Genomic DNA, 24,175 nt, shown 5'->3' with positions numbered 1-24,175 from the left:
ACGTTCGATGCTATATCGATGCCTCGCTGAAGACACTGTCTTTGCCACGCTTTGTCCAAGACTTCTCCTTAATATCCCCTCTTAAGTCCAATCGCCCAGCATTACGCCTTTTACACTGTGCCTTGCACTTCGACGAGTAACCCAAACTTATGACATGTATTTTACTGGTATCAATTAAATGGACTTTACTTAAGAAATGGGTGTGTATTTCTTTACTGTGACTGCCTCTGAGGTATGACGTTCCTAATCATCTGAGTTACGCTACGTTAAACCCCTTTCAGAGTCCTTTCAAAACCCTTTTAAAAGGCCCAAACGGGGTTTGTAACCCAGAAAGCCCCCCCAATTAACATATAGTACTGAGCAGTTCCAAAAGATCCATTATGCAATGCGTGTTAATTTAATTGTGCTATTAAACATTCATGAAATTGAAAAGTTGAAGAGATTATTTCTGATAGTGTGAATAATATTATACTTTGTTGCAGAAATAGCATCCAACAAAATAATTTAATACCAATAAAGACGTGAGGAAATACGTTGAGGAAGTTAAAAAAAATAAAAAATGTCACCTTACTCCACAAAAATTCATCATAAAATGTTGATACAGAAACAAAAATTTTCAGTCCGGCTACAAAGCGATTATTTTTTTTCAGTCTTCCTTGGATTAAACTTTGGTTTGTTCATTGAATCTACCAGATAGTGCTTCATCGGTATTTTCCTGCAAATGTAGTGCCAGGACCTTCCACTCACAAGCTGCGTGATTAGTCTTCACAAGATTTTTTGCACCAATCTCTGGTGGCAACACCACACACTTTTTGAATTATTTTCAATCTTATGGTGCTTAGTCATTCCTAAATCACCAGTGACTACCTCATCTTTCACATCTTGAATTTGACTTCAATAATTACATAACAACTGACGATATGAGTCATTCTCAGATGGCAGCTATTACATTTATATTTTGGGATTTCATTGATGGCTTAAACACCCCTTCCAACTCTTCTCTTCATTGCCAGTCCATTGTGAGCCCAATATTTACACAGTCCACTATTTTCCCACCGACAAATCTTCGGTAGTGAGTAACAGTATTCTTTCTCTACATCATCATAGATATCGAAGATTCCATATAACGACATGCAGATGACTACTAGAATTGGGGTTGATCAAAGGATATATATCTCGTGCCAATTTATATCAAATGAGAATGACAGTTCAAGTTTTGACAACTGAATCAGCATCCATGACTATAAATTCTTTAGACAAAATTGAAAAAAATCACTACATATTCACAGTAAATAGGAAAGAAAGGAAAAACATAAAAACTTGGCAGAATTCCTTGGTTGATTCTGGCAGCATAACACCGACAAAATTCCCAAACTCCAAATGCATAGACAAATTTTCACAAAAACTTCAGTTTTGACGAAGATTTCACCTTTCACTTAACAAATTTATGATAACAGTTACTCAAGGTCCAAACATTCAAACCCGCTGAAAAACAATGCGAGTCAATTTTTATCTGCACACAGCATAAGTAACTTTAGTGTGACTCCATTCGTGCCGCAGAGGTGGCGTATGCCCAGGCAATAAGACAACAGATCATGTTGCTGTCACCATCATGTATGTTGAATCACAATCGATATATTTATGTACCTACTGGAAATAACATTCTCTTTTTTAGGATGACATTGGAAACCAAAATGTGAGTACAAGATGCTTTTGAATTGCTCATTTGGGCCGTATTGGCATGACAGAAAACATCAAGATGGCAAAATTCAAGAAAACCTACCACGACAGAGATGCTGAGTAGTTTATAATCCTGGATGAACAATCTTCTACTGTTAAATTTATTTCACTCGCTTTTTAATGATGCAGAGATGATGATTATTCGAGTGCAGAGCCACATACACCTAAATTTCACAGAATAAAATTGTAAAAAACTGTATAAAGACCAAAAAGAAATGCACTAAATTGGAATTATTAATGTTGGTTGGTAACCATCCACAGTAACATTCGGTGTGGGAATATTTTGCAGTTGATCAATAATATAACACTCTTAAAATATTATCCAAAATTGTTCATCATACGACATATTTCCCTCACTATTTAGAGGTTTTGCAAAAAGTGATACCTGACTCACTCTCTTTGGGAATAGCTCATCAACTTTTATCGTCCCTGCGGTCCCAACAGGGACCACCTAATGTATGGCCTTGCAAACGTCCCTTTATTAGGGACTGCTGAGACACACTTTAAAATTGGCTTATAACAAGTTTCATCGCTCAAGAGTTAACAGGAGAGTTGTTTATATTTTAAACCTAGGCCATTTAAATGCCATGCAGTGATACATTTAGGATTTAAAGCTATCCTATAAAGGTTAAATTAATGGAAATTTTTTGCCTTATACTATACTTATGGAACTCTTAATGACTTAAAATTGTATTTTTTATTCATAGAAATCTTTTCGAGTCATTGCCGCCTCTAAAGCCTCAAAAAAATGACAAGTTCTCATTTAATGTTTGAAATTTTGTTCCCTGTGATAAACCTTTAATCAGGGTTCAATTGCTGATTTCAAATACTCAATCATGAAGGTCACTGTAAGGAAATATACAATCTTTCCAATATATCAACAAAAAAGTGAGAAAAACATGCTTTAGTCGTTGAAAACAGCGGTGGTGCAGAGATGAAATGATGGCCATAAACACATGGAAAGAATTTTAGCTTGACCAGGAATTTAACAATGGACCTCCCAGTTATCTGGAAAGTTTCTCAGACCACTGAGTTATCAATATAACTTAAATTATCATTTTTTCGGCAGGGGATTTATGTAACCGATTCCGCCAATGTTGTCCATAGAGTTAGCCACGAGTTGGCTGTGGGGCTTGTTTCTTGCCGCCAATGGAAGAAATACACAGATGTGGAAATGGTATTAAAGACAGACACACTCAGCGTTAGCCAGGGAACTATTTAAAACTCAAAAGGTATTCTTGCAAAATAAATTGGTATTAACTTTGGTCATCTGCCTCATAGGTATGAGTTCAAGAATTATTACAAGAGTTAATCTTTTTAGGCTGGGACAGAAAAAGTCGCAGGCTCATTTTTGCAACCGACAAACTTTTCTCAATGTCACAGGAGCTTCCCCTCTGCTGTTCACCTGTTTGAGGCGAGAGCAATTCAGAGCAAGTTCCGACAGGGAGACCCAACCCAAGATTCCCCAGCATCTAAAAATAAGTACATTTATGTAATTTCTAGGCGATGTTACGTTCTGTCTTCAATCCTAATTTGAATTCGATTAAATCCGAATCGCATTTTGGTTATTATTTTCACTCCTCACCACCTTTTTCAATTTACTTCTTGCGAGAGGGGCACGCACAACACACAGCACTTGATTCAGCTTCAATGCCAGTTACTAGCAGGCAATCTCGATCACCAGATGTCATGTGCAGATGCATCTACACATGATATGAGAGGAGGTTGAGAAAAAAACAGTAACTCACCACACCAAAAATACTGGAAGCTAAGCCGTCATTGTAGGAGAAAGTGGGAGATTCGTAGAGTGCAGCCGGCAGGGCAAGCACCTCCTGCAAGTACTCATCAAAGCGAGAGTGCGCCAGGTTTCCATTCCCATCAGATATCTGTGAGAAGATGTCTGGAAAGAGAAGGCACGAATCAGAGGTAGAGGCATTGACAAGTCCTGAGAGAGGTTACATTTGACATGACTGGAGAGAGCTATCTCAATGAGGATACCAGCCAGAGGCAAAAAAGAAACTAAGGTGCACATTGGAATGATTAGTCCCACCCAGCATTTCTTTAAGGCCCGTATTCTTAGCCGACCCTGGATACGTCATCAGCCCCCACATAAACCGATCTCGCCCTACATATGCCAAATCAAGCCCTACATATGGTCGTTTTTTGAACTAAACGGGCCCTACTTGACGTAGGATAGCCGAACCAGCCCTACACCCTACAAAAACATGGCGCCCAAACATCGTCTATAATATTTTTCATGTACGGCACTTGGTATACTTTTGGGAAACCAATACTTCGTTTACCTATATAACTATAGAAAACGTATTTTCATGCCACTATTTGCCACATAATAAACTTAAACTACAGAAAGTGAAAGCGAATGATGAACCTTGATGATGCACCGTAAGTTCCCACATCAATGATCATATTTGCTCTGTACTTATTACTATCTTGTACAGACCACTTTTGAAGTAATTTAAAGACAATAAGGTTCTACTTTTGGCTTGATATGAGTGTGTTTGTAGCAATAATTAAAGTACCGACACAACCTGGCGGACGACACCTATTGTTTATTTACCTTGAGCCGTTGCCCTAACAATACGTCTGAAAATTATCGTGTCTTTTCTCAGTTTCATAGTTAGTTCACATTACGCAACCAGCGTGGAAAATTGGTGCTGCGCCATCATCTACGTCATTTCAGAGAACTTGACGCCGGAATTACCCCCCACCACTTATGTAGGTTCGACTTAGAATACGGCCCGAAGTCCTTTATTGCTCGGGAGAAAATTAATTCTAATACCTATCCATTCCTGGTAGTTACGATAACCTCGAACCTCACGTGGGGAACTCATATAAAGAATATTTGCGGCATAGCCCTGAAGAAATTAGGATTCGTCAAGCGTATTGTGGGAAGATTTTCGGATGAGAAAGTAAAAGAAAGGTGCTATTTCGCTCTCGTCCGACCGCACCTTGAATATGCAGCGAGTGTATGGGATCCAGTGCAGAAAGACTTAATCCGCGAGCTGAATAAGATACAAAGGAAGGCTGCGCGTTTCGTCAAAAACCGCTACGGGCGTACAGACAGTGTTACCCAGATGTTAAGCGAATTAGGCTGGGAGCCGTTGGAGACTCGGAGGCTGCGCGCTAGGCTTAGATTGCTTGAGCAATTGAGAATGGATATATTTAAGAGCGACACAGAGAACATAATCTTAGAGCCACACTATATTTCCAGGTCCGACAGAAGCGATAAATTAAGAGAGATTTTTAGCCGAACGGATAGATATAAGAATTCGTTTTTCCCCCGAACAATAAAGGACTTTAATAAACGCTTGTCCCAACCTCGTTAGAGCACTTCTTCTTTTTTTTTTTTTTTTTAAACGGCTTTTTTGTAAACGGCTGGTGTCCTAACACCCCCTGCCACACGCCTTTTAGGCGGCTTGCGGGGTATTATGTAGATGTAGATGTAGATGTAGATTCCGCAAAACATCTCTCTTATTTCATTATTTTTGTCAGAACTGGAGATATATTGAGATTCTAAGATAATGTTCCACATGTCTCTCTGAAAGATATCTATTCTCAAATGCTCAACCAATCAAAACCTAGCACCAAGCCTCCAAGTTTCTAGATATCCCAGCCTTAATTTTATTAAGCTGTTTAGTACTCTCTGTTCACTGGTACAAGATTTTGGCAAATTGTGCAGCTTTCCTTTGCATTTTATAGTTTGAATGGATTATAGTACCCAATTTATAGTTTTTATGGATTGAAATTTTGTGCTACATCCTACATACTTGCTGCACATTCAAGTGTTTCCCACTAAAGGTTTGGAGTTGTCGTAACTCCCAGATGAGTGACTTCATCTGATGCCTTTATGTTTACTCCAACCACGACATACACATAGGAATGGTTGGACCTCCTACGCAAGAATCCTCCAACAAACAGACCCAGCACTGCACTTATTTTCCATTCACAGATTCACTCTCAAGTGAATCTCTTGTGCCATTAGCTCTTGGCATGAAACTGCCCTTGAGCATACCTCTGTTTAAGGAAAACATGCCTACAATAATCGGATTAAGGCACATTCTCTAACTTCATAGATGAATCACATTCAAATAAATACCGTATATCTCCGAATATAGTCCCCCCCCGAATATAGTCCCCCCCCCCAATTTTGAGACCTCAGTTATGGGAAAAAATTTAAAATGTAAAGGAAGGCAATTTTTCTGTGGTTAGCAAGTTAAGATTCTAGATTCGATAAAAACTATTATTTTCTGTGAAGATTAAGAACAAATCTGCTCACATATTTTCCATCACAACAAAATAACTATACCTGACACATGTTGTGATCCATTGCATGTATCAGTAATTTATAGTTCCTTAACCAGATGTAATGAAGAAATGAGAAATTTTTTTAAGTATCCAAGGCTATTGTATTTTTTAAACCTTCACAAATTATTAATATTTTTGATTTCCAAATGACTACAGACAATGTCAATATATAAGCTTTAACTTAAAGCCCATAAACAGTATTGCATTTGGCCCTGAAACTTCCTTAGATCCAGTGTAACACACCCATCAAGTCATCACAAATCCAAGTGACCTGAAGAATTTAGGAAATCTAAATAAAATTGTGTTAAATAAATTATAAATATTATAAAAATATTGCTATCAAATGCCTGCTAAGCAAAACAATTAAACTACAGGACTTAAAAATATCAAAGTAATAAAATTAAGAAATAAACTTTTTCCAACAAACATTAAAACGGAAAAAAAATTATATCAATTTTCAATGCCTCGTCGAGAATCATTGCATAAGTTACACAAAGAGCTTCTGCTCTGCATTTGCACACAAATTCGACGATATTTTCCTCTAATTCTTTGAATCTGCCGCATCGAGACCCCCGAAATGACTTCCGCAATGTATTAGCGCTTTGCTAGCGCTGTAAATACTATGATTTACGGCGTATTCTGCAACGGCTATTTTTAAATTGGCATCGAAACTCCGTCTTTGAAGGCCTCTAATCTGCGGCAGGATTGATCCTCATCTTTCTACTTGATCCATCACCTCACTGTTGAACGTAAAATTATTTTTAATAAAGGAAATATCGCGGAAATAATTGCGAAACGTTATGCGACGTAATTTATCGATCCTATTTACCCTGACGAATTGAAGATATTCCTCAATAAATTGATTACACTTTCGATGCTGAGTCGCTGTATTTCGATCAAATGCAGTAATGCCGGCGCTTCTGGTTTAAAGTCGTCGATTATTGCGCCTTTTCAGAAACAAATGCATCACCTATTGCGCATTCTTGTTCTGTGAATGCGGTAAGGCAGTGGCGCAGTGGTTGTAAACACGATCCGCACGGACGTATAGTAGCTACGGACGCAATGAAATGCTAAATCGTCACGAAAGGTTCACTTTATCTGTTTATAGTAGTAGTAGTGTTTGGATTTAGGGTGCGTCGACGGCAAGGTCATTTTGCACCACTACTGAGCTATTTAATTACAATTGTTATGTATAAAGTAATCTAATGCATCTGATGTCTTCGTTGAAAGTGTACATAATTAGACTTTATTAAAAATGTTTATTTCTCTGAGAAACCGAAATGTACAGATTAAGTTGGTAGGGTGGTCTCCTAAAAGGGTTTTTAGGTCTCCCCCTAGATTATTTCGCCTTCGCGCTTCGCGGTACTTAACACAATCTAGCATGATGTGTCTAATACTTAATGGACATTTACGATCCCCACATTGGGGAGGTTCCTTCTCTTCAGTAAAGAGATACGCATGGGTCAGGGGGCTGTGCCCTATCCTCAATCGTGTAAGTACTACTTCCTCTCTCCGATTACTACGAGCTGAGGAGGGCCACGCTGCTACCGTGTCCTTGATGCCACGGAGCTTGTTATTATTTAGAATCCTCCATGACTCCCTCCATTTTCCAAATACCACGTTTCTTAGAGATGCTCGTAAGTCCTCGTGGGGAACCAGCGTTGAGACTAGAACTTCGTTATTCAGAGCTTCCTTGGCCATAGCGTCTGCTATCTCATTCCCGGCTATCCCCTCATGTCCCGGTACCCACAGAAAATGGATATTCAAACCCTTTCTCGAAAGGGTCAGCAGGAGAGAGTGTATTTCTTGCACGATCGGGTGCACGGGTGAGAAGCCAGAGATGGCTTGTAGCGAGCTCCTGGAGTCAGTGCATATCACAAAGGAGCCGCCGTGGTCATCTAGGGCTTCTAGAGCTGTCCTTATGGCATAAAGCTCCGCCGTGTACACACTGCACATCGGGTGAAGCTTTGCTCTGATGTTCCCGTGGATAGGGGAGACCACTGCACATGCACAAGCAGAGTTATCTTTCGAACCGTCAGTGTAAACGGGGGTAAGGTTGGGGTGATTCCATCGGAACATGGCAAACAAACGCTGGTACTCCGAGGGAGTTGTGGAAGACTTCGGTCGAGATCGTGAAAGAATATTCACCACCGGAGTGGGAGTAATCCAAGGGGGGTGTTCCGAGAATGAAACAGGATACACTTCAGGTAGCGTGAATTCGCATCCGCGAATAAAATCGTTAAAACGAACGCTTACTGGTCTGGTTGCTTTAGTCCTTCGGTTAAAAACATTAATAAAACGGGGTTTAAAAAGTAAACTATAACATGGGTGACTCGTCATTGCTAAAATTTTGGAAACGTAGCTACAAAGAAGCCAGGTCCTTCGGTAGCATAGAGGAGGCTCGCCTGCGTCAGTATATATACTGGGAATCGGGCTGGTCCTAAACGCCCCAGTGCATAGTCGCAGACCTGCGTTGTGCACTGAATTAAGTGCTTTCAAATACGTCTCGCGTGCGGACGCATACACGAATGAGCCGTAGTCTAATTTCGACCGCACCAGTGTGCGGTAAAGTAAAATTAAGGTGGTGCGGTCTGCTCCCCAAGATGCGTGGCTTAAAAACTTTAAAATGTTTAAAGACTTCAAACAGTTTACCTTGACAGAATTAATGTGCTCCTTCCAGTTGAGTTTGTGGTCGAGGGTCATCCCCAGAAAACGGACTGATTCCACAAATGGGAGGTTTCTACCACCTAGGTGTAACGTGGGATTTACATGGACGCCCCGAGTGCGAGAAAAGTGAACGCACTTTGTTTTCTCCAAAGAGAAAAGGAAGCCGTTATTTTGGGTCCATTTGTGAAGTTTATTGATGGTGAGTTGCGCCATACGCGATGCATTCACGACCCTAGATGATCTGCAGAAAATCGCGAGATCATCCACAAACAGTGACCCTAACACTGGCTCCTTGATGCAGTGAGCTATGTCGTTGATCGCAATAGCGAACAACGTCACGCTCAGAACCGAGCCTTGGGGAACTCCGTTGTCAAGAGGGTAAAAATTTGACAACAACTGTCCCGTCCTTACTTTAAAAACACGGTTGGTTAAAAAATTTTGTATAAAAATGGGCAAACAGCCTCTAAAACCCCACTCGCGTAATACGCGTAGAATCTTACGTCGCCAGACCCGGTCGTAAGCCTTCTCTAAGTCGAAAAATACACCGACTACGTGTTGGCGGAGAAGGAAGGCTTCTTGGATGAAATTTTCAATTCTGACCAAGTGGTCCATTGTGGAACGGTTCCGTCTGAATCCGCATTGTATCCTAGAGAGGAGTTTTCGACGCTCCAGCCACCAAATGAGACGTCGATTTACCATTCGCTCCATTAACTTGCACAGGCAGCTGGTGAGAGAAATCGGCCGGTAAGAATTCGGGTCAGCTCGGTCTTTTCCATGTTTTGGGATGGGGACAATGACGGACTCCCGCCAGGACGGAGGAAAATCCCCATTGGCCCAGAGCTGATTAAAAGTTTCAAGGATTTCCAGCAACGCCGATTCCGATAGATTTCGGAGGAAGGCATTGTGGATCTCGTCGGGTCCTGGGGACGTGTCGTGGGAGTCATGAATGGCAGATTTCAGCTCCCAAATGGTAAATGGCATATTGTAGTCTGCCGTTGTTTTAGGCTCCATAAAGGATATAGGGACGTTCTCGAGCCTTTTCTTGAGGATCGCAAAAGAAGGGTCATAGCATTCGTCGCTGCTCACTTTGGCGAGTAATTGGGCGAATACGTTCCCTATCGCAGCTGGAGAAGTGATAACCTTTCCTTCGACTTCTAGGAAGGATATACCTAGATGCTGGCTGCTACCCGATATGCTCCTCACCTTACGCCATACCTGTGCAAGTGGAGTCCTGTGGTTGACACCGGAGACAAAATTCATCCAAGAAATCCTCTTTGCGTCCTTTATTACCTGACGCGCTTTCGCTCTTAGTCGCCGAAAAGCGGAGAGATTATTTGCTGTAGGATACCTGTTGAAAATTCGGAGAGCTTTCTTACGTTTTTTAATGGCTTCTGCGCAGGTTTCATTCCACCATGGCACCGCATTTCTTGGAAGGATGCTTCGAGATCGTGGTATGCTAATTTCGGCGGCTTGAATGATGCTGGATGTCAAAAGATTTACGTTTGTTACACAGTCGTTGTTTTTATCCCACACGTAGTTAAAATTTGAGTTAAAAAGATGCCAATCAGCTTTCCGGACAATCCAACAGCCTGGTCTAATAAAATCGGGGTTTATATTTTGCTCCCTTTTGATTAAAAGGGGAAAGTGATCGCTCCCACTAAGATCCTTATGCACAGAGAGTTTGAGTTTATTGACCAAACTAGTCGATAAAATACTCAAGTCAATGGAGGAAGAATCGCCGCTATAAGAGTTAAAACGGGTTTTCTCGCCGTTATTGAGTAAAAAAAGGTTAAAATCACTAATAAAACTTGATAAAATACGTCCCCTGCGGTTGCACTGTTCCGGGGTGCTTCCCCATAGACGATCGTGAGCATTAAAATCTCCGAGTAAAATAAAAGGCTGAGGTAGCTGGTGAACAAGGGATTCTAGATTAAAACGGGTGACGGGTGCACCCTCCTGCAGGTAAACGTTGCACACCGTTATCGCCTCGGGAGCGTGCACCGTCACCGCTACCGCTTGGAACGGTGTGTTAAGATTTATTCGGGAGGTGTAAAGAGCCTCCCGGACAAAAACCGAAACTCCACCATGGGCTCGTTGGCCACTAGTATCGTCCAGTCTAAAAGTGTTAAAATGTTTTAAATATCCCTTGTCTGTATCTTTAAAACGCGTTTCCTGCAAACATATACAGAAAGGGTTAAAATCATTTATTAAAACAGCCAGCTCCTCCTTATGCCGATAAAATCCATTACAATTCCATTGTAATATAAAATTCATAAAAAGGGTTTAAAAAGGGTAAAAGATAAATAAAAACAGAAAAAAAAAGGATGTCAATATTGAAACTTGGAGCAGCATTAGCCCGGAAGTCTGTGGAATCATCGCTTTAAGCGACTTTTCCTTCCCTTATTCCTGACTTTTTCGATCTCTGTGTCCGAAATACAGAGATCTTCGTCTATGTCCTCCTGCATCGGTTCCATACCTTTGCCGGAGGGACCAGGAGAGGGAGTTTTCTCTCGCTGGTCAGGTTTTCTGGTGGTTTTCTTTGTTGTATTTTTGGGAGACACTACGGAGGAGTTAGGGGTGTTTTTTTTAGTATTGCTATTGTTACTCGCATTTGTTTTTTTTAATAAATCTATCTGCTTTTCAGGTTCCGTCTGTGTAGAAATGGTGCACTTCTTAACTGGAGCAGAGGCGATTGCGGCAAAGGAACGCGAGAAAGAGGGGGCACTAAGGGCTTTGAACTTTTTCCTTGCCTCCAGGTAAGATATTTTTTCCATAGTTTTTATTTCCATAATCTTCCGTTCCTCTTTCATTTTCGGGCAATCGCGAGAGTAAGCCGCGTGGGTACCCTCGCAATTCACGCAGCAGGCCGCTTCCGCACATTTGTCCCCATCGTGCTTGTCCTTGCCGCAGCGCGGGCAGGTGGCCTTGCCCTCACATCGCGGTGCGATGTGGCCGAATTTTTGGCATTGGAAGCAGCGCATCGGTTGAGGGAAGAATGGTCGCACAGTTACAGATTCGTATCCTAAGAAGACTTTAACGGGCAGTTTGTCTAGAGCGAACGTGAGAATTACTGACGTGGTATTTATCACTTCACCGTTTCGCTTCGTAGTCAGTCTGCGGCAGTCGATGACGCCCTGGGGGGCCATCTCTCTCTTGATCTCTTCTGGTTCCACGTAAAGAAGGTCGTAGTGACTTATTACTCCCTTAGAGGTATTTAGAGTGCGGTGGATCTCGACTTTAACTGGGATGTCGTGTAATTTTTCAGTTTTAAGCAATTTTTCAGCTTGGATGTTGTTCGCAGTCTCTATTAGTAGGGTACCATCTCTTAGTTTTTTCACCGAATTTGGCTCTCCAGTAATTATCGATTGCATAGCTTTTTTTATGAAAAAGGGAGACACCTTTTTCAGAGTGTCACCTTCTTTGGCGCATTTCATAGACAAAAAATGCTTCGAGCTTTCAAAAGACTTTTCTCCTCCGCCCGTGTCCGGGCGGGATCTTTTTGGTGGAGGAAGAGTAATCGTCTCCATGAAAGTAAGAACATAATTCATCCCCTGGGCTCCCCACCCACCACGGAGCCACACATTCGGGACGCCACACCGAGATCCGGTGTGGTCGCCAGGGCTACCCAAGGGATATAGGAACCTTTGATAGGGGGTCTCTTTTGGGTTAGAACCTCCAGCGCGGGGGCCCTCCGAACCCACGCACCTTCGGCCGCCCTACGGAGACCCCCATATCTCCAGCACTAACCCGTCCTGGCGTACGCTCGGAAGGAGCCGCCAAGCTCCCCAGCCGCCAGGAGCCGATTGACCGAGCTGGGCTCTTCTCGGCCGCCCGTTTTTCGGGGAATCCAGGGCCGAAGTGGGGTATTGAACTCCGGCCCATACCGGGTTTCCGACGCCCAGCTGGGAGCCGGAGAACTCACCCACCAGGATCCCCTTCTCCCCCTTGTACGGGTCTCCACGCACGGCAAACACGTGGGTGAATCTGGACGCCAGATGTATCGGCTACTCAGCACAGCAGAGTCACATGCTGTCTGGACGCTATCCTAGCGTGCGAAGGGTTTTTTGACGAGGTTGTCTCCCCGGTGGGCTCGGGTCCGTGGGGGCGCGGCTCCCCAAAGGAAGAGATTACTCTCTTCCCCCCGTGCGGGGTTTATCTGTTTATTTTTCGCAATTATTTAAATCGTGTAGTTATTAAATGAGCGACGGGTACATATACTATTGATTCAATTCTAGTGTTCGATTAATGTAATGATAGTGTGTGTTTAGTTTTCATTTTAATTATTTACTGTTTTGCGTCATTAAGTGATCAGTGTCGATTGAATTATTCTAACAATACTTTTCCATGAAAAATTAGCGGCTACCCGATGGATTCCGTGAAAACGCATATTCGATATGCTATTTGAATCGGAATAATCGTATCTTTACAACATTTGTGGTAAAAATTGTCTTAATTTCCGGTAAAACATGGCAGTATTTACTAATATCTCCGATTATAATCCTCATAAATATACTCAAATAGAAAGACTACGAGAACATTAGCCATTATGCCGTTATTTATAACTTTATGGTCACCTTTAGTATGCTGAATTGGATTACACTCGATTATAGTCCCCCCCCCTTACTTTTCCGCGGCCATTTTTGGAAAAAAAGGGGGGACTATATTCGGAGATATACGGTATACATGCCAATTTTATGAGGTTGAAAGGATCTTGTGCAAAATATGGCTGACACCACTGTTTGAATTTTAAATGCCTCAGCCACATTAGCCACTACCAGGAAGTACAGTTGATACTGGGCATATCAGAACTGCGCCACTAATGGTAATGTCCCCGTACAGACCAAGATAAAAAAATCTTTCCACCCAAGAGACCAAGTCCAACTTTTTCAAGTCCTGACTTGATGAAATACACCCCTGCAGCAAAGAAAAACAAACACCACCCATCAAACAAGGGCCTCACTTCCTGGGATGTTTGACAAGGGGTTCTTGACATGAGAAGGGACTCCTCCCTAGACTAACTCCAAGAACCACCCTTGAATGTATGCACATTAAGAGAGGAATGAACACATACCAATGTCCAACAAAAACGGGTAATCCACATCACAACGTAAGGGTAAAACACATTAATTACACACTTTAGCAATTGCAGGTAAGAACAAAGCACTCACATCGTAATTTGTCCATGAGCTTCCCGGCACACATGGTGGCAAGGGCGACTTTGACGGAGAACACTCGTATTCTGCCGACGCCTTCCCTGAGGGCACAAAGAGCAAGAGAGAGAGCATCAAAGACCCACACTGTCAGGGTAGGGCAATGTCATGAAAAACAATCAAATTCTGTTCAAGCATCTCAGTCGATCATCAAGGAAAAACCATTGCAGAGGGGATCAGGATCATAGGCATGAGTGTTTAGCCAGAATAGAAGTTTTCAGAGGGATTCAATTGGAGAGGAGGACGTACATTACTAGGGGGATTATCCTAGGGAATGTATACACACTCCAATCAAGCAAACAATGAGGCAAATTTCATAGATACTTGTTGACTTCTGCATACTGCATAAAACTTCTGAACGAGTGACTGAATTTAATTTTATATGCCTAACAAGTGTACTTGACTCATTTTTGTCCACCAATGAAGTCTACTAAGCAGATAAAATGAAATCCAAGAATGGCATAAGAATAGTGAGCATGGCTATGACTTACACTCGGTACGCTGTGAGAAGCCAGTCAAGCAAGAGAGAGACGGCAGCATCGAGGCGGATCTGCTGCGCAGGCGGCAGGCGCTTGTTCAGCGCATGGAATAATGACGAGAGCAGCGCCTCCAGCCTCGCAACACCCAACTCGGAGCCACTCTCAAGCGCATTCAAGCCATTTTCTCGAAATGCTTCAATTACATTCCATATGTCCACAGCATGAACTGGAAAAACAAACATTGCATACAATACACATGACTAAGACAAACTCATGGGGGTATAAACAACTTTCAAGGTTCATAAAGTATAAAGTACTACACAAGGAAGAAGACGCTCTTACAAATTTAGGAGCATTAAAAGAAAAACTACACACTATGGATATACACGGCCCATTTGACAAATTGTTCAACGTGGTTTTATACCAAACAGATACATAGTTATGAATCTATTGGTTATCACTGACTGCAAGATAACTGAGATGTACGTGGGATATCAAGTTTATACCCTTTATTTTGATTTTAGGATTCATAAATTATTTTTTTTTACCATAAATTATTCAGTATTAACAGAGAAGCCTGATGCTCAAGGGACCTTGAGTTTTCTCTGACAATTATTGTGGGCATTTTAGGAGAAAGAAAACAATACTAGGTACAGTAATAAAAACAATTAATGTAAAGCTCATAGGCATCCTAATATGTCCGGCTCAGGAACTTCTTGAAGATGTATGTCTTCCAAAATTTCCTTCTTGTATGTTCTCATACAACTGGGAATTTTAACAGTACAAACCCATTTTACCAGAGAAATTCAATCATATTTGTTGCAGAATGAAAACATGTTTAAAACCCAACATTAAATTCTGAGTTGCTAACGAAGCGATGTCTTCTCAGGATATTTTGTATCTCCCTACTAGCAATCTGAATTCATCTGCTCATCTAGAGCTACGCTACTTAACGTTATAAATGAGTGGGTAAGTTGCCTTCTCTATAGGACAAAACATTTCATTGCGCAGTCATATGGTCATGCTTCACCCTCTGAAGTAACCTCTGCTTACAGCGTACGCGATAGCATTAGTGCCCAACTTCACCTAGAACGAGTGGTTCCGTACTTTCCAGGGTGAGTGAGACTTAAAACTAGCGAATGTTTTCTGTGTGGGTTCAATAGAGTCCGGTTTCATTTCTAGTAGTTTTATTTTTATTTGTCTTCGGACCACGGCCCTTGCGAAGAAACAAGTGAGAACTTTAAAAGATGGACTGAAAATAATTGAAGTTGAAGAAAAGAATCTGGGCTAAAAGTGCGAGAATATTGCAGAACGCCTCGGGTTGTCCACTATCACATGACGTCAGGGGTGGGGGTAGATCGAGATACCTGGTGAAAACAAGAAGTGGGATGAAGCCGAGGGTCAGGTGGGTGTGCCGCTGACGATCACCGCAGCATTGTTAATGCTTGACACATTGCCTCAATCATATTAAAAATTTAATTGTAAGAAAGGAACATTTCAAATAATTAACTATTTGTGGCCTTTTTGATCCATCTCACAACCAATCTCACGTCAGCGAAAAGTGGTTATTTTACGCATAATATGCACATGTTTCTCGTAAATATGTGTACTTGAAATGGCATTTGATAAGAATTTTTAAATCAGACAGAAATCCATGTGGAGTGCAAACATTTTTTAGCAAGGTGGCGTGTTCCTTTAGGATATTTGAAAGAGACAAAAGTTGAATCAACAATATGACCTAAGTGTTTCGATAATAATATTCCTGTAATCAGCTTAATTTTGCTATAATCCCTTGATGAATACCACAATTACTCCCCAAAAATCAGTGTTTCCTGGGACATAGGCAACTCAGCCTAGCATTCCTGCATTGATCGTTTTCCTGCATTCATTGTTTTCTTCATCCATCCCCCTGAAAGATGATACATCGAGGTTCCACTGTACTACCTTTTTTATTTTTTTAATCGATAGCAGAACATTTACACCACCCAATGAGAAATTTTAAAGAAATGAAAAGGTGGCCATTTTTAGTAATAAATAGGGTGGTTTCCTATTATTTTTTATTGCCTAAACCGTAATATTATTACTCCTGGAGTAAGCATTTCACGCTTTTAGATTTTTGAATGACGATATCTATTTTTTGCGATTAAATGAAAAGTGAAAATTTTCAAGTGTGCGAAAACGCGGCGGCTAAGTATGAATGCTGGGAAAAGCCCGTCAGTCTGGTTTCCGCTGCCGCATTGTGAGGTGACCTTGGTGCTAGGCTATGAGCGCCGATATGATGCAGGCTGCTAGCAGGTAGCACTTGGCTTAAATGAGGATTATTTATACCTAATGAAACGAAGGAAACTTTCCAACCTTAGGCAATTTTAATTCGTGATTATTAAGAGATGTTTCTCTGAGCTCTGTGCCTCATGCATGCATTGGTAATCTCAGACGATGTACAACTCCTATCTGCTCATATAGAAACTAGGTCCCTGTGACGTCACGTGGAGTGGCATCGCATGGGCGCCAATCTTGCCTTTTTCAAATGCAGTTAAAATTGACCATTGCTATTCATCTGAACTGGGATTTCTAAAACCAAATAAATTGTATTTGATGAAAACACTAACTGTGGGTAACGAATCGCAATTAATGCCTTTAATTTTCTTTGATGAAGGAAACTACCCTATTGTTAAATAATGACTAATTTTTACTGTTTGAACAAGTCCTTTTTGTTTATTATTGCTTCAAATGACTTGAAAGTTATATCAGCATGTGCATAAATGCATTTTCTTCAAAATGAAACAATATCCACTGCCTTATGGGCCATGGTTCCTTAGTAATCAACAGTTATGTGATTTTTCATTTTTTACTCTGAGGCCTTACTCGGCAATGTTCAAAGGATGGTAACTTTATAACAGTTCAGTTCTGAGCTGAGATAAAGTGATCATTATTCATAATAAGGATACTGCTTTCATATATATAAATTTAATTGAAATCGGTGATGGTCACCTGACATGATTCTGCACTACCTGCCCGATTTGAGATGAAAAGGTCCTTGAAACACATGTAGCAGATCTTTAATAAACATTTACGTTGCTAGTACGATTTCTTTCTTTATCATTTGATATGCTGTTCCACTATATCTCCACTTCGATGCAAATTATTGAATTTCCTAGGTACAAGGGGTATATAGTTTGTAAAATCCTGGTGGCATGGGAGCATTAGGATGACAAAATTATTAAGATTTACATCATCATGGAGTTTCTTAGCTAGGCACATTAGGATGCCTATGAGTTGAGCATTAATTTTTTCCACCACTCTTCATAAGCACTATCATCACCACTAATTTTGCAACCATAAGCAGCATGTTGAAGCATTCGGTGCAGAGAAGAAAGTATTGGAACACTTACGGTTGGTTTTCTTCTGCACAAATCGAAGTTTGCAGGCCGTGCGATATGAAGCGAAGCGTATAGTGTCGAAATTCTGGTTCCTCATGTCCTGCAGCAGCATCTGTCGAGGTCCACCACCCCCCCCCATTCCCCCTCCCCCTTCCACCTCCTGCATCCTCCCCCGCCTCCTGCAAAAGCGATTGAGAGACACACTCACTCATCCAGCCGCACCAAAAGCCCAACTCAAAATTCACTTTAAATGTAGAATGCCACCTTCTCCCGATATCATTCTCATTTGACATTTCAGGAAATATTTCTCCTTTAAATGTTTAAGAGAAAGTTTGGTATGAGTTTTGGATGATTACTCAAGCAAATTATTGCATATTTGAAGGGGATTAATAAAAACAGCATAACATACAACACTATAAGGTATTAGAAGGCCACATCACCTCACTTATAATCAGATCTATAGAAGGAGATATATCTCTGTAATATGACGTCATATTACAGAGACAGATTTTGCTACTCATAGCAGTAAATAAAGAGCAACAAAAACTTGAAAAACTGAAGGATGTGACTATTTCTAGGGTAACTTAAAAGCAACAAAAAAATTAACAGCAGATTTCAGAAATACAACAAATATTTTTCCCGTGGAAACATAAAGAATTGTCATAAATGTGACAACCACAGGAAAATTTTTCTTCACAATATGCTGATATGGCAAGCTCTTTACATTGTTGATTTACAGACTTTGACCAATGAGAACATAAGTATAGAAAACACTGTTCCTATTTTCGGCAACTAGAAGATGACAATAAAGGCATTGTTTGCATTGCTGTCTTAAATATTGATTACATTTTGAAATTACATTCAATATTACTCTGAGATTCCAGTAAAAATAAAATTCCAAGGTACTTCCCAGAGTGCTGAACATGTGTGTCATCTCTCAAAACACTCAGAATCAAATTTACAGCTGTATCCTTCGCTGAACACAAATTCACTCAAAAAGTTTTCATTATAACACCACTGCATCTTTAAGATTGCTCTCACTAATTTCCTGTAAGTGTCACCACTTCATAAGCAGGGAAAGGGAAATATGTCAGGGAGTTCGCCCTACACCTAAATTATTCATGATTTCATTGACCAAACATGGTGTCCACATAAACCATCTCTTGAATGGTCTCCTAAGGTAAAAACATAAGTCTACGTGATTAAAAATGATTCATGTTGGGACCAACTGCCCTCAACTATACAAAGTGGCGGGAGAGGCATCCAAGAGCCCCACTTGAGACCAAAAGAGGATGGTTCTATTTTGTATGGTAGAATCTCTGTAATCAGTCCTTGCAGCAACCCGACACATCCAGAAATCAGGTTTCCGAGGCTTATCACCTCCTATTGGCCAGATTAATTTCATCAGTTGTAAAGGATAGTTTTCAATACAAATTATTATTTTTTTTGCTAAAATGAATGAAAGTCTATTTTTATAAAAACAGTAAGAAGTTTTGGTTGAGAGACCCACAATATTAGGAGAAGAAGAAAACCAAATGATGTGTGTGAATAAGATCGAGCAGCTGTGTACTGGACATTTAATCCCTTCAGCATCAGTTGAAAGAGAATAAATTGCCCAAGTCTGTACTCTTTGGTGGGCAAAGTGGGGGGGGGTGGGAAGTTAAAATGGCTGACAGGGGAGGGAGGTAAAACACGGTAATTAAGCTAAAACACTATGAAACAAAACAATCGTGCAATTCACACTCTCACCTTGCAGATTTGCTCTAGGGAACAAATTTCCGCAAAGGTCTCATACACACAAACATTCAAGTTCGCGAAGCCTCTGCTCACGCCAGTGACCCAATCACACACAAGATATAGACAAAATTATAAAATTGAGAAAAACACACTCACACACCTCGCGGATTTGCACCAAGGAACAAATGTCCGCCTGGGACAAATGCACTCACTCACACAGGTTTGTGAAGCTCTCGCTTACGACAGTGACCGTCAAACACACGGGATGGTTAGAAGGGTAGTAAGTGCCCAAGAAGATTCTCCTGACACCTGGTGTTTCCCATCAGCATCACATCATCATCATTCCCTATATATGTACCTTCGGCATCACATCAATGAGTAAATGTTGCACAAATTTGATCCATGCACCTTTTCAGGAATATAATGTTTTCTGGATTATATGGATAAGTCATGTGATGGCCCACAGACAGGGTAAATAAATAAAATGTGGGCAGATCATGAAGACGAAGAAGTAGAAGATGTCTACCAAGATACAACGGAAAGTTATCAAGCAGGTAAGAGGGGAAGAAAATCTTATTATTTTAGGTGACTGGAACGCCTTCGTCGGCGAAGTTCAAGATGGAATAATAACTGGGAAATATGGGTTGTGTAACCGAAATGAAAGAGGAGAAAGGCTACTTGAATTCTGCACGGAGCACAGGCTAGTGGTTGCCAACACTTTATTCAAAAAGCCCCTGCGAAGAAGATACTCGTGGAAGATGCCAGGAGACCGTAGAAGATTCCAAATCGACTACATTCTAGTGAAACAAAGATTCAGGAACCAGGTGAAGGACTGCAAAAGTTATCCAGGGGCAGATATCGATAGTGACCATAACTTAGTTATGATGAAATGCCACCTTAAATTTCAAAAATTGAGGAAAGCCGTGAAAAACATATGGCAGGTTGAAAAATTGAGGGAGGTTCAGCATCAACTGGCTTTTAAAGAGGCTGTAGAAAATAAAATAAGGGAGGATACGACCAACAAACCAATGGAAGAGAGTTGGAAAACCATTAGAAGTGGTCTGCAGGCGGCAGCTGAGGAAGTTCTTGGTAAAAGAAGAGTCGTTATGAAAAAACCATGGATCACGCAGGAAGTATTAGATCTATTTGAAGAAAGAAGAAAATACAAGGCTGCGAAAACAGAGGAAGGACAGAATCGTTACAAGAGGATAAGGAACGAAATATGTCGTAAAGCGCGGAAGGCTAGAGAAACGTGGATGAAAAGCATTTGCGAAGACGTGCAAAACAATCTTAAACATGGAAAAGTAGAGGCCGCTTATAGGATAGTGAGGAACCACTTTAAGGAAAGGGGCGTAAGATGTAATACCCTTAGGGACAAAAACAGAGAACTATTGATTGAAAACGAAGAAAAAGGGAAGAGATGGAAGGAACATCTGGAAGATTTGTACAAAGGAAGTCGCCTCAGAACGAATGCAATCGAAAACGAGAGGGAAGTGGATACTGATGACATGGGAGCCCCAATTTTAAGATCGGAATTTGATGCTAAGATTTGCCGATGACATAGCTGTTATAGCAGAAACAGAGAAGGATTTGAAAAATATTCTGGTTAATATGGGTAGGGTAATGAGTACATATCAACTGAAAATAAGCACGAAGAAAACCAAGATCTTAGTATGCAGCAGAAGAGAAGAAGTCAATACCAACATTAAAATAGGGAGGCAAAAACTGATTGAGGTGGATGAATTCTGTTATTTGGGAAGCAAGATAACTAGTGACGGGAGAAGCAAGAAAGAAATTATCAGCAGAATAGCCCAGGTGAAGAGAGCATCCCACCAAAAGAGAGACCTGCTTACAGTGGGAAACTTAAATATGGAAGTAAAGAAACGATTTCACTTGAAAATGCCAATTTTCAATTGTATTACCTTGTTTTCAATTGAATATCCAAAAATTCAATTGTATTTTCAAATTTACAATTGAAAATACGAATATTCAATTGAATATTAGGAAATCCAATTGAATTCGAAGAAAAGATACAATTGAATTTTCAAATATTCTATTGAATTCTCAAATTTATAATGGAATTCCCAAATATCCTATTGAAATCTCAAATACTCAATTGAATTCTCCAATATACAATTGAAATCAAAAATACCGTTATTCATATGTTTACGTGCACATGGTTGACTGGGTTGTGGTCAGTTGTGGTTAATTTTTTGCTTGTGGAGAAAAGACTATTTAGTATCGTTGTTATTTAACCTGTGCTTGATCCCCACAGCGTTGTGTTAGGTCATTCGTGTGTTTCTTCAGTGATATAGTGGAAGTCTTGATGTGATTGTTGTGCTGTAGTGTGTTCATTTAGTAATGTATCGTTTGCCTTCAGTTTTTTGACTGGTTATACTAACGTTTGTGTTTAAAATGTAAGCATATTTATGTAACTTAATTATGTGTACGTGCGTTACGTCGCCGAAAAAAAACTACTAGCATTGTCGGAGTAGTGTGTATCACGCAGGTTTGTTTGTGTGAAGTGAAATTCCCGTGTTCTTGTATAAACATGAGTGACATGTGTCTGTTGTGAAAAACAAGTTATGTTGGCTTAATGCAAAACCAGAATTATATTAATTATTATTTTAAAGAAGCCTTTCTTAGATAAAGACGTGTGAGATATTTGTTGGTGAAGTTGTTATCGCTAATCACGGAAAAACGTTTTCTTTTCGACAACTATTCAACGTTGTTTCAACTGGTAAAAGATGTGGCTCTCGTGGTATAGTTGTTGTTCTGACAATCATGGAAAAACTATACAGCTTTTCGATAACTATTCATGATTGTGAGAAGTGATGTAAGATGTGGAAAAGCCCAATTGAAGTTTTCATGACACTGCTTCTAAAAATATTTCAACTTTAATTTTTGTTCACATATTTTATTTATTCAGAATCCGGGATTCGTGAAATTTAGATGTTAAGTATATCCTACTTAATAATAAGTTTACCATATTGGATGTATTTATGAATTTGTAATTTTTTCAATTGAACCGTTCAATTGAATTTTTTCCCATTGAATTTTTCCAATAGGGCCTTGACATCTTATTGACACACTACTATGGCCCTCATCGTCTCACCATAAAACATTGCTTTAAATTTTTTGAAGAGACTACGCTGCACATTCTCTGTGAGGATACACAGGTACACAGCACATATAAGATGGGAATTTGACAAACTCACAGAAACCAATATTCCTGCGGTCACCTGACAAAACTTCATTTTTTATTTACAGAAAAAAAGTAAACATTTATACGATAAAAATAGAAAGGCATAACAAAATAGTTCTACTTCCTTATCAGTCATAAAAGCTCTAAATTTTTTTTTCAAGTACACACATTCTAATTATGTAATTGGAATGTAAGTTTCTAAAAGATAAAAAAATAAGTAAATTATAACTACCACAAGTTTTCACTTTGTATCCAGCAAGTATTTCCTAAAACCTAGATAAAGAAGACTTGGAAAATATTGAGTACAACACAATTTAAACGGGTAAGAACATGTATAAGATTAAAAATAATAAAAATTACAACAATTTGGCACATAAAATATATACAAACATACCCAAATTACTGCGAATGGAAATAGAGGAAGAGGAAATCTCTGAATTTCACAAAATTCACGGTTCCAAATATTTGTCAAGCACAAAGTTTAATTTCTACGACGGATAATTAAAATGGGACACTATTATTTACTTTACACAACAGATAAAAATAGCGCGATGCCAAAATCAATTCTCTAAATGTTTACACTTATTATAAGGTGGAGCTGATTTTCTCCTTCGTATAACATAGACGTGACAAACGTCCTGTCAATTAAAAATTAACGTAGAAAAGAAACCCCAATGAGAATAATATTCAATGAAAATACAACAATAGTGGCCATACTCTGTACTACGCCTAAGGGATAACAGGATCTTCCGTTGCCACTTACTCCTCACTTCTGCAGGTGAAAGGGGCGTGCACAATAGCTAATTTATATAAACCACCAACCAGGATTCACATAGGCATTCAATAATGGCAAGCGTCATCCGCACTTAATGGCAGATAAATCTCAAGGGGATTGATAGATCGAAGCATATCAAGTTCACGAAATATATGTCATCAACACGTCCGTTCCATTACAAGATGTTTGTCGGCTATCTTATGAATAACTTCTAATAGAAACTACATTAATGCCTCAGTTATCGACTGTGGGTACTATTACATACCTTCCTTGAGGATTAAAGGGTCATCGACAGCGTCCAAACGAGATATTTCTGAAGAAAAGCTATTGCTGTCAGTATATACACACACACATGTTGAATGGATTCCTGAACTTAATGAGATCCCAACAGAGGGCACACAGCTTCTAGAAACTCTAAGTTGACTTTCTCACTCAATGGTAACAATATACACAACTATAGACAGATATTCACTTTCAAATAGTCAATAGGGAAACCATTGCCCTAATAACGCGTACCAAATCCTTTACCTCGGAAATCTATTATTGGTAACTATCGCACTCTATCGGCTTTGCATAACATGATATCAAATAAACAATTGAGTAATTAAATCTTAGGGGCGATACCGCCGAAAATTTGAATTGTATGGGGAGTTGAA

General features: G+C 40.0%; 1 protein-coding gene across 1 annotated transcript in view; it reads right to left on the bottom strand.

Moving 5' to 3' along the window:
* The window catches only part of LOC124156658 (dystrobrevin beta), a 102,075-nt gene extending 84,148 nt beyond the window's left edge, over positions 1 to 17,927 (bottom strand). Inside the window, exons 1-4 of the mRNA XM_046531318.1 lie at positions 17,815 to 17,927; positions 14,435 to 14,648; positions 13,902 to 13,987; positions 3,489 to 3,640 (exon numbers count right to left, since the gene is read on the bottom strand). Coding sequence (XP_046387274.1) covers positions 3,489 to 3,640; positions 13,902 to 13,987; positions 14,435 to 14,648; positions 17,815 to 17,914 — 552 coding nt within the window. The 5' untranslated portion in view covers positions 17,915 to 17,927. The remainder of the gene's footprint in view (positions 1 to 3,488; positions 3,641 to 13,901; positions 13,988 to 14,434; positions 14,649 to 17,814) is intronic.
* Between the last annotated feature and the right edge of the window lie 6,248 nt (positions 17,928 to 24,175).

Source organism: Ischnura elegans, chromosome 3 (assembly GCF_921293095.1).
Source record: "Ischnura elegans chromosome 3, ioIscEleg1.1, whole genome shotgun sequence".
In the NCBI taxonomy this organism is placed as follows: domain Eukaryota; kingdom Metazoa; phylum Arthropoda; class Insecta; order Odonata; family Coenagrionidae; genus Ischnura; species Ischnura elegans.
This window is presented reverse-complemented; position numbering and strand designations above follow the sequence as displayed.